Source organism: Rhinatrema bivittatum, chromosome 3 (assembly GCF_901001135.1).
Source record: "Rhinatrema bivittatum chromosome 3, aRhiBiv1.1, whole genome shotgun sequence".
Classification (NCBI taxonomy): domain Eukaryota; kingdom Metazoa; phylum Chordata; class Amphibia; order Gymnophiona; family Rhinatrematidae; genus Rhinatrema; species Rhinatrema bivittatum.
The window spans coordinates 124,789,620-124,801,730 of record NC_042617.1 but is presented as its reverse complement, the minus strand read 5'-3'; the positions used below and the strand labels follow the sequence as shown (position 1 = coordinate 124,801,730).

Genomic DNA, 12,111 nt, shown 5'->3' with positions numbered 1-12,111 from the left:
TTTTTCACTCAACGCACAATTAAGCTCTGGAATTTGTTGCCAGAGGATGTGGTTAATGGATTTAGTGTAGCTGGGTTCAAAAAAGATTTGGATACGTTCTTGGAGGAGAAGTCCATTCACTGCTATTAATCAAGTTGACTTAGGGAATGGCCTCTGCTATTACTGGCATCAGTAGCATGGGATCTTCTTGGTGTTTGGGTTCTTGCCAGGTTCTTGTGGCCTGGTTTGGCTTCTGTTGGAAACAGGATGCTGGGTTTGATGGACCCTTGGTCTGACCAAGCTTGGTAATTTCTTATGTTCTTAAAATCTGCATGAAAACCTGCTACTCCATATATTCGCTGCATTTCCCAGGAGATCTCTTGAGGACATTATACTTTGTAAATAAACCAGCCAGGTCTCTTAATTTTTACATTTCAATTCACATATATGAAAATTCTCAATCTCCAACACAGATGTACCGTACCTCTCTAGAATTCTGTTAACTGCCTTCTTTTCCTGTGCATGTAAAACACTAAACTTTAATAATGGTTGACCACCATTACATTTGTCACTTAAGTCAGGGCACATGTTCTCACAATCCTTATAATGAAAAAACACTCCACAGATGATCTCTAAGGTTACTTCAATGATGATTATGCTCAGTGCTGTACAGTTTTCTATATATAATACTGAAGTCTCTAACATAACCAATATATGAAATACTCTCATAAATCATGTGGATGAAGTTCTACTAGATGCAAATTATTTACCTGTCTTCCATCCCCGGCTGCAGATAGAGATGAGCGTGGACTGGCCGCAGTCTCTGAATCACATGAATGCACAGGCGCTGGAACATCTGCAAAGCAGTAAATGCAAAAAAGAAACTCCGGGATCCATATATGTTTAGCCACAGATTCTTTTCAGAATTGCTGAAGTTACAGACGAGTAGACAGTTACTCAGTTATCACAGTGTTATCATATTGGGCCACTTTCCACAGCTTTTGTAAGCTTTACAAATGTTTAATAAAATCTGTTTGTGACACACAGAATAAATTTAAATATAATAACTACTCAAATGCAAACACATCTAAGTCTAAGAAAGACATTGCTTTTTATTTTTGGACTGAATTTAATGCTTAAGAAAGGATCCATATTAGCACTAGAAATTCAAGTCTTGCATTTATCAAAGAATAAATGCCTTATAGGCAGGGACATAGGCAAACTTCCCTACATTGTCCTGCCAATGGCTTTGGTTTGGAGTGAGCATCTCCAGGTAAGAAGATAATTCAGTCTCCATTTTCTGTTTAGCCTCTAGCAAGCTCTGCTTAGACTGCAATTAGGTTGCCAAATAGTGCAAAATTGTGATCTGTTATTTTCTAGTAATGTGAACACTTGTTTACTAGGCTGTGGAATGTAATTGCATTTTTCCTAGCTGTAAAAAAAAAAAAAAAATCATTAATAACAGATTTTGTTAGAGAACAGAATCAGTCATCTACCACAGATTAATTTCTAGAGCAGAACGATGTGACAGTTATAATTCTGCTTTTAATTGGCTTTTAAGTCAACATTACAAAGGAAGAAAATCAGGCTTATGAAATCATTTTATTTAGTTTAAAAACATTTCTAGACCACTCACCCGGCCATAAACACATCACCTAAAGCAGAATACCAAATCTGAACAAACATCATCACAAATAAATGAAACCAGAACAACGCAAAAAATAATGCTAAAACCAATAAATACAATAAACATAATACAAATATAAACACAGACAACAAAACAAAATAGTAAACAATAACATAAACCACTTGTAACTAACTAGAAATAGACCAACATTGGACCCCTCCTTATGTCAGGTAAATAATCCATGGACCATGTGTCACCCATATAATCCAAAAATAAAAGCTGTCAGCTAGGGAACAGCCACGCCTTTACCAGTTTACGAAACTAGAGAGAATTTTGCTGTAATCTAATATCCACCAGAAGTTTATTCCATAATAAAGGAGCAGCTACTGAAAAAACCCCATCACAAATTCCAGCTCTTTTAGCTACTTTGATTACAGATAGAGAGAACAAGACCCTTTGATTAGAACACAGGAAATGAAAGGGGATATATAGTATACCACTAATTTGCTCCTCAAATACATGTGTCCATTGCCTCATATGGTTCAAAATGTGACAGAATCTTTATTATATCTGCAAATCTACTGGGAGCCAATCTACAAACATAATAGAAGTAACAATAATGTATGCCTAGGACATCTGACAACAACTCTCACTGCTGCAATCTGGACCACCTGCAGCCTGTGAACTAATCTCTCAGGGAGATCAATGCACAGGCCATTACAATAGCCCAGATGGGATATAACAAGAGCCTGAACCACTGTCCTAAATGATTTTAAATCTAGGAACAGACAAAGTTTCCATATGGATTATAGCTTCAAAAAAAGCGATGTGAATAATCTGAGCTACCTGCAACTCCATATTAGAAGTAGGGTCAGAACAAAAAACCCCCAACCCGTGAGTGGCTGTGTGTTTCTGGTGGAGGGGGGGGGGGGGGGGGGCGCTAGAATTCATGTATATACAGAGACATGCACATGTGTACCCCAGGAAGAAGGCTCCATTAGTTCTGCATATAACTTCTTTTACTCAAGCTGCAGTTAATCAGAAATAAACTGCCAAAGTTCTCACTGTTTTGAGCACAAGGCTGGTGCCACGGAATTCTGCTAGCATTTTGTCTCATATTATTTATTTATTTATTTAACAGTTTTTCTATACCGACATTAAAATACACATCATATCAGTTTACATTATAACAGCAGGTGGAAAGTACATTGAACGGGGAGTGGGAGTGGACAACCAGCAAAACAAGAATTAGAAAGGGCTCTGAGAGCCCGAGGTATAGCTAAAAAACAAGAAGGGGGAGGGGGGTGTGATAAAGGGAGCTATTTACAGAGAATGGGGTGGAGGGAATGAGAGACAATTATTTACATAGCTGCAGGGTGAGAGATGTTTGTGGCTAAGTTAGTCCGGAAAGGCTTGGTGGAAAAGCCAGTTTTTTAGCATTTTTCGGAATTTGTTTGGGCATGACTCCAGTCGGAGGTTTGAGGGCAGTGCTTTCCATTGGGTTGGGCCTGCAATTGAGAAGGCACGGTCCCTGGTTGAAGTTAGTCTGGCCCTCTTAAGGGGTGGGACTTGCAGAGTACATCTGCAAGTACATCTGCAAGTCCAGAGTATTAAGTAAATAAAGATGTCAATGAACACAGTGCTCTACAAATCTCATAATTAAAGGATGCCTGTGGATACCATCTAAAATTATGGGCTGAAAATTGTTACCCGAACCTAGGTGTCTAGCTTCATAGCTTTATTCTTATTATTTATTACTTCAGCAAGGCCTTCGCAATCACAATTTCCAAGCTATGAGCAGAGAAAAAGGGTACATAATGTATGTGACATAGGATATGTAATTAAACCTACCGATGTTGTGCTATGTGGGGCAATAGTGGAGATCTAGGTTTGATTCCTGAATTTGAATTTCATGCCCTGGACTGGCCAACATGGGTGCACAAAGAAAGTGTCCAAGTCACCACACAATAGCAACTTGTAGTGAGCAGACACAGGCTGCACACATACTGGGTTCCAGAGGCAGCCATAGTCTGGTGTCCTTGGCCCTGGATTGTTGCTATGATGACTTGGGTTAAACAGGGAAAACACTAGGTAGCTGTAAATAAAGGCTCAAGCACCATTGTCCCAGTAGAGGCTGTGTCCAACTGAGCTCGAAGCCCAAGGATCAGGGGGAAGCTACAGTGTTAAAAAAAAAAAAACCCACAAAAACATAATTGATGCCATTTGTGTACTTAGAATTAACGGTAGACTCAAGCACCATAAAGTTTTAACTGTAATAATTTCAGATTCAAATAAATATTTTTGCATCTGAACCAAGCAATTTTTATTTTAAAAAAATACCACATTTTACATACCTGTCTCACAATTTGATTGGGACACTTAATTAAAATCTGCATTGGCCACCAGTCATCATCAGCCATGCGGTCCAAAAACCACTGCAAGAAACAAAATCATGCAATCACCACATTTCTCAAAATTATGGCACACAGTTATTTCTTTTACAGAGTAAAGCAAGTTTGCTTACCTGCAAACAGGATGAATTAGCCATAATGTATGGGTGACGCCATCAGACAGAACTGACACATACCCAGCTCTCAGTAAAGACTTTATTGAGCATGCATGGGAGTTCCATGCATGTGAATGCACACTGCCTCGTGAACCATTCAGCCTCTTACAGATCTTTAGCTAGATAATCTAATTTCTAGGGAGGTGGGCGGGTATTAAGAATGGCTAATACATCCTGCTATCTATGGAAACCTCTGTTAACAGGTAAGCAAACTTGTTTTCTCCATCAACAAACATACATGAATTAGCCATAATGTGTGGGAGTCACAAGCTGAGGACTGTACAGCAGAAGCACTTACTTCAAGACAATCTAGCTCCACCAGGTACAGAGTGGACTAATAATGAACAAGTTGAACAGAACTACTTGTCCAAAGTTTCCATCTCCTTGGGACATACTGTATAGACAGTAGCGGGATATGAAGTTGTGAATAGATGACTAAGTGGCAATTTTGCAAATGTCCTCAGTAGAAATGGTCCTGAAATGAGCCACTGAAGTTGCCAATGCTCTCACCTGATGAGCCTTGACAAGAGTCCATAACCTGTAAACCAGCACCATACAGTCTGCTAGCTAATTAGAGTTCGCTGAGCAACTACCATTCCCGATTTAGTGGGATCAAAGGACCTGAACAGTTAAGAAGCTTGACAGCAAGATTGAGTTATCTTTAACTAACACATTGGGAGTGAAGAGCTTGTTTTTCTTTCTGTGCATCTGGTCTTGGAAAGAATGTAGCAAGATAGCTTGATTAATGTGAAACGCCAATGCCATTTTTGGAAGGAACAGGTCAAATTTGTAGAACCAACCTATTGTGAAAAAACTATGAAACCAGAACCTGTAGTTTACTTAATCTATGTCCTGTAGTGATTACCATGAAAAAGAATACTTTACAGGTGAGAAACCTCAAGCCCAGTCTCAAAAAGTGGTTTCATAAGTTGAGCTAGGTCTACACTGAGATCCCAAAGCACTGGAGATTTACTAACTGGAGGTTTGAAATGCCATACTCCTTTCATAAATTTTGATACCAAGGGGGAGGAGGGAGACTGGAATCCCTTTCAACTGCTGGTGTTATCACAATGGCACCGAGATGAACTTTGACTGAAGAAGTACTAAGGCCTAATGAAGAGAGGCAGAATAGATCCTGAAGCAAGTTCCTCAGGCCACAGAAGAATCAGTTGTGTCAGTTGGCTGGTCCTACACAGGGCCGGTGGAAGCACTAGGCGAACTAGGTGATCGCCTAGGGCGCCTAGCATTAGGGGGCACCGAGCCACTGGTGGCCGACAAAAAGGCTCATACGGTCGCCGAAGATCAGCAGGGCCGTGGTGGACCTCACGTCACCATGGCCCGAAAAAGAAGGTCGCGTCCAAGCCTGCAAGTACTCCTCCTTCTTCCTGCCCCTGCGGCCCCGGAAGAAAAATGTTGCCGGAGCCGCGCGGTCAGGAAGGAGGAGGAGCATCAGCCGCGTGCCGGAAGAGGAGCATCAGCCGCATGCCGGAAGGAGGAGGAACATCAGCCACGTGCAGAAGAGGATCAGCGCTTACGGGCCGCCGCGAATCCCAGATTGCGGGCGGCCCGAGAAGACTAGGGCCGCTGCAGAGCCCATCCTGTGGCTTCCCGTGAAGAGGAGGCCTAGAGGTGAGAGAAAGGCTGAGGGGCCTGTAGAGTGTGTATGTGTGCGGCATGAGATGAGTTGAGAGACTGTGTGTGATAGTGAGTTGAGAGACTGTGTGTGATAGTGAGTTGAGAGACTGTGTGTGGGAGTGAGAACCTGAATGTTTGCAGAGACAGCATGTGAGAGCCTCTGTGTGTGTGAGCAGACAGCATGTGCCAGTGAGAGACTGTGTGTATGAATGGTTGTATGAGAGAGAGCATGTGACAGTGAGAGCCTGTGCTTGAGCAAGATAGCATGTGGGAGTGAGAGAGAGTCTGTGTGTGTGAGAGTCAGACAGCATGTGCCAGTGAGAGACTGTGTATGAATGATTGTATGAGAGAGAGCATGTGAGAGTGAGAGCCTGTGTGTGTGTGTGAGAGAGAGAGAGAAAGCATGTGAGAATGAGAACCTGACTGTGTGTTTGAGGGAAGAAGACAGATGGAGAGAAAAGAAATAGAAAAAAAGATAATATAAAAGGAATTGGCAAAAAAAAATAAGAAAGGAAAGGTGGAAAAAAAAATCCTGTGACCAACCGATAAGAAAAGATCAGACAGCAAAGTAAAAAAAAATAAATTACTTTTTACTGATTGGCACATGTAATCTTTGGGAATGTGCAAGAGTAGCACTTTCTCTATGCGGATCTCACAATGTAGGAGATCAGCATGGAGGAAGTGGAAGCCCACGGGGCCTGCAGAGAGGAGGCAGCAGAATGGGCTTCAGTGCCAGTAGTAGCAATCAGCACCTCCCCAATAGCCACGCAGCAGCAGTGACAGTGGCAGCAGAGGAATGAGAGAGGCTCTGAGGTTGCTGGCAAAAGAGAGAGAGGGGGTCTTGCCTTTAGTGTGTGCATATGTATGAATGGGAGTCTGCCTGGCGGTGTATGTGTGTGAATGCATGGGTGCCTGCCTGAGGGTGTGTCTGTGTATGAGAATGAATGGGTGTCTTCCTGGGGTTTGAATGTGTGAGAATAGGTGCCTGCCTGTGTGTGGTGCATGTGTGTGTGTGTGAATGGATTGCTGCCTGCCTGTGGGTCTGTGTGTATGAGAATGAATGTGTGCATACCTGGGGGATGGGGAGGGAGTGGTGTGAAAATGAATGGGAGCCTGCCTGGGGGTCAGTGTGAGAATGACTGGGAGCTTACCTATGTGTGTGTGTTTGTGTGAGAATGATTGGGAACTTGCCTGGGTGTGTGTGTTTGTGTGTATGTGAGGGAGCCAGTGAGAGTGAGAGCATGAGTGTGTATGAGAAAATCCAAGGGAGTAAGAGTGTGGGGGGGGGGGGAGTGTGTGTTGGGGGAGAGAGTGTCTTACACCCTGAGAGTATGTCAGTGTCTGTGAGAGCGAGAGGTTATGGTGGGTATAAGAGCATGAATGTGTATATATGTGACATTGTATGTGTGAGAGAGATTGGACATGTGAGTATTTGTGAGAGAGAGAGGATAACCTCCTAATCCTCGACAATATCAGGGTGACTGGAAATCAAGAGCTCCCATGCATGGACAGCAGGGGCTTTTTAAAATCCTTATTAATTTTAATTATTGGGTGTTATTTGCTATATGTGCTGTTTTGAAATATTTTATTGGTGTTTGGGAAATTGTAAAAAATGATATGATTTTAATTAATAGAAATTCTATTTATCAGTTGTTTTAAAATATTATTTTATTAGTATGATAACTTCTTTATTAGTTAGATAACCTCTTTCATGTATCACACTTTTATAATTTTACTTATATAATCTAATCTGTTATTTGTATGCTCTGAATGTTCCTTATTTAATTATCTAATTACGCAAAAATTGTAAAGCCTGTTGCTCAGTTCTGTTATATGTAAACCGACGAGATGTTCCCAACGTTCGTCAGTATATAAAAGTTACTAAATAAATAAATAATAAATAAATATTATAACTGATGCTTTATGTTTCTTGATTTTATTGTTTTATGAGGAATGGTGGTTCTGTTTTTCCATTTTTAATACACAGAGTCTGGCTTCTTGGGGTTTCCATTTCAGTTTTTTCTAATTTGTGCTCCTTTATTTGTATTCTGTATTTGGTGAGGGTCTGTCTCTGCTCTGTGTGTGTGACCATGATGAGAGATTCTGCTAGCATGTAGTGTCTGTATAGGGATCTATAGTAATCAGGTTTGTTTTGTTTCCTCAATAGGTGGTGTATTGGTATTCTAGGACCCAGTGTAATATTTACCCTTGCTTATTCACAGGTAGGGTTATTGTTTGAATCCTTGGTGTTATTACTGTTATGGTTATGATGGGACTGCAGTATAGATTTTGAGTGTCTTTTTTGCGGGGGTTTTGTGTTATTTCACAATGTGTCTGGCAGTGGAAGGTGTTTGTGCTGCTGTTACTGTGAGGTGACACCAGAATTTGAAAATATCTTTTAGTATGATGAGCTGTAAGGGAAACATCCAAGCTCCATTGTTTGGGGGAATTTCAGTGGATGCACAGAGTTACAGAACTGGAGGTGCAGGATTTATATTGACATTCTGTCCCTTCCTATATATTCCAGTCTTCACTTTCATAGCCATATAGAATTAGTTGAATGAGGCTATCAAATAATTTTATAGTAGTTTTACTAGAAGTGTGAAATTGGCCAGCTTTTTAAAATTACGCAGGAGACCTTTTGGATTTTTTTATTAACACTTTTTTTTTATAACCAATTTTAAAGCAGGATCCATGCTATAGAGGTGGGTGAGATGAAGAAATTCTTCTGTCTAGAGATGCCACTGATTTTCTGTGACCTTAAGCATTAGTACAAGAAGGATTACGGGGGGGGGGGGGGGGGGGGGGATGCTGGAGAGGCACACAAATGTATTGGCCCCCAGGCGCTGGAGACCCTCGGTGCGCCATTGGGTGCGAGCCATATGGGACCGCAAGCGATAGCAAAGAAGAGTGGAGATTTGGCAGGCCGCAAGCAGTGCCCAACCTGCTCGTGACCCAGAAAACCACACAGTCAGCAGGCGTGATTGAGAATGAGGTAGGAATCGGGGCCAAGACCGGGGGGGGGGGGGGGGGGCGCAAGGGAGAAGGCTCGCCTAGGGCGCCTAATCCCCTTGCACTGGCCCTGGTCCTACACCAAGTCCTCTTCGATTTGGATGAAGGTTTCCTGCAGAAATCAGAACATCCTCTATCTCTTTAGGAAGGAATAAGGAGACTATTGTGCACTCAACATCCAAGCCTTAAGGGCCAGCGATGGCAAGTTCAGATAGCAGAGCTTGCCCTTTCTTCTGTGAGATGACAGTGAGACTTTCCCAATAGAACTGGAGACAGAAGTGTCAGACCGATCAGATATGGGTAGCACACTTGCCAAGACTAGGCTGGCTCTATGAGAATTATCTTTGCCTTGTTCAGCAGGACCATCTGGATGGAGATGAATACAATTGGTGGGTACACACAGAATAGACCGATGCTCCAAACTAGTACAAAAGCATTGGGAGCTGATCAGTAGCTGCTCAGATGTATGGAAAATAACTTCTTAACCTCTAGGATGTCTTCTGAGGCAAACAGACCAATTGCCAGTTTTCCCCAATGACTGAACAAGTCATCTGCGATCCTTTGATCCAGAGACCACTTGTGTGGTTGTAACATTCTCCTGAGATGATCCACCGATGTAGTCTGAATTCACAGAAGGTAGGATGCGTCGAGACGGGCATTATATAATATCTTGTCCATGACCAGATTCCGAGAACCTCCTGGCAGATGGTGCAAGAGTCATATACCAGAGTTGTTTACCTGTAACAGGTGTTCTCCGAGGACAGCAGGATGTTAAGTCCTCATGTATGGGTTACATCATCAAATGGAGCCCAGCATGGAAAACTTATGTCAAAGTTTCTAGAACTCTGACATGGCCTCATTGAGCATGCATTATAGTACACAATCATGAAGGGTCCCCTTCAGTCTTATAAAATAGAATACAAAGGTATAATTTACAAAAAGAGGAACCCTTCATAGTGGAAACCCAACTCTGCGGGGTGGTAGTCTGGTTTTGTGAGGGCTAACATCTTGCTGTCCTCAGAGAAGGCCTGTTACAGGTAAGCAACTCTTTCTCAGAGGATAAGCAGAATGGTAGTCCTCATACATGGGTGAATCCCTAGCTACAGGCTGTCCCCCAACATAAAAAGAGGAAGAACAAAACATGAAAAACAGGTGCCAATGAGCACAACAACAAGGGTTTTGTTGGTACAAGGGGGGGGGGGGGGGGGGAACAGCATGAAAATAAACAACTGGCCCTAGGCAGGAAAAGAATTTGGGTTCTACACCTCAAACAAGTTCCGAAGTACAAATTGGCCAAACATACTATCATGTCGGCCATCCCTATCCAAGCAATAGTGAGATGTGAATGTGTGAAGAGAATTCCATGTCACAGCCCTGCAGATCTTCTCCATGGGGTCTGCTCGCACGTGAGCCACTGACACTACCAAAATGAGCCTTGACATGGCCCCCAAGATGCAGTCCCGCCTAAGCATAACAGAAGGAGATGCAGTCTGCTAGCCAATTAGAGAGTGTGTTTGGCAACAGCAATGCCCAAGTTATTACTATCAAAAGAAACAAAAAGTTAGTTGGACTGTCTATGGGCTTCTGTCCCTCCAGATAGAAAGCGAAGGCTCTCTTGCAGTCCAAGTTGTGCAGGGCTTGTTCGCCATGGTGCAAATGAGGTCTGGGGAAGAATGTTGGCAGGACAATGGACTGGTTAAGATGAAAATCTGCCACCACCTTAGTCAGGAACTTAGGATGCATATGCAGAACCACCCTGTAATGAAAGAACTTAGTATAAAGTGGATAAGTCTCTAAGGCCTGGAACTCGCTGGTGCTGCATACTAAAGTGACCTCCACCAAAAATAAGACCTTTCAGGTCAGGTACTTCAGGTCACAGGAGCGCAGTGACTTAAAAGGAACTTTCATCAGCTGAGCTAACACCACGTTGAGGTCCCAAGACACAGCAGGAGGCCTTAGGGGAGGCTTCAACTGAAGCAGGCCTCGCATGAAACTTACAACTATAGGCTGTATAGAGATGGGCATATCATCAACACCATGGTGGTATGCACCAATTGCACTCAGATGAACTCTTAACAGAGCTGGTCTTCAAGCCAGCTTCTGATAGGTGTAGAAGGTAATCAAGCAGTTTTTATAGGCGGCAGGAGAAAGGATCTAGGGCCTTTTTCTCACACCACACGGAAAACCTCCTTCACTTCAGTCCATAGGACTTTCGAGAGGAAGACTTTCTAGAAGCCACCAGGATCAAAGACACATCCTCTGAGAGACTGAATGGTTGCAAAACTAACCTCTCAATACCCAAGCTGTGAGCAACAGGGCCTGAAGGTTGGGATATTGCAACCTGCTTCAATCCTGCATGATGAGATCTGGGGAAGTGTTGCGTTCGTGCCTGCTTTTCGCCCTCGCTCCACCCTCTCTACCTATGTGGCGACTTCCTTCGGGCCTGATGGATGGCTTGTGGCTGCGGCGTCTCCATGCCGCTTCTCCCCAGCATCCCCGGGCCAGCTCGACGCTGCGGATCCGCCATGTTCCTCATGACGTAGGGCGTGCGCGCTCCGAAGTATGTACCAGCAAGGGTGCGAACCTCAGGGGCGTCCCCCTGTATTGACATCATCCGCTTCCAACATAAAAGGTCTTTACTTTTGCTAACAGATTGAGTTAACAAGGACTCGCTTCGGCTGTCCAAGCTACTCTGCAACTGAAGGATTGATTGCGGGGATTCATTTGGACCCGCTTCTCTCTACGCAACTCTGACTCCTTGGACTTACCAGGGGTACCTGCTCCTTGGGGGCCTCGCTCTCTTTTCTCTATTTCAGATTACAGATAGGAACCAGTACTCGCTCCTCGAGGGCCCATGTTCCTAAACCCTCTGAAGATTTTCTATTGCCTGGAAGCTATCGCAGGTACAGACATTTGTGAGTTATTTTCAGATGGTATATAGGAACCGGCACTCGCTCCTCAAGGGCCCATGTTCCTGAACACTCTGAAGATTCTCTATTGCCTGGAAGCTATCGCAGGTACAAACATTTGTGAGTTACTATTTCAGATTACAGATAGGAACCGGTACTCGCTCCTCGAGGCCCCATGTTCCTAAACACTCTGAAGATTCTCTACTGTCTAGAAACTATTACAGATACAGACTATTGTGAGTTACCACCGCTCTCTCAGAGCTTTCCCTGGAACCAGGTACTCGCTCCTAGAGGGCCTAACCCTTTCCAGCTACTGAGCTTCTCAAGACCTTATGTGAGTAATCATCTAAGTACTGGCCGTTAAGCCCGTAACAACGGGCTAC

The 12,111-nt window shown here is 43.3% G+C and overlaps 1 protein-coding gene across 1 annotated transcript in view; it reads right to left on the bottom strand.

Annotated features, from left to right (window-relative positions):
* Positions 1–12,111, bottom strand: part of USP34 (ubiquitin specific peptidase 34) — a 1,009,100-nt gene that overhangs the window by 244,159 nt on the left and 752,830 nt on the right. The window contains exons 57-58 of the mRNA XM_029593702.1: positions 3,961–4,041; positions 750–835 (exon numbers count right to left, since the gene is read on the bottom strand). Of these exons, the coding sequence (XP_029449562.1) occupies positions 750–835; positions 3,961–4,041 (167 nt within the window). The remainder of the gene's footprint in view (positions 1–749; positions 836–3,960; positions 4,042–12,111) is intronic.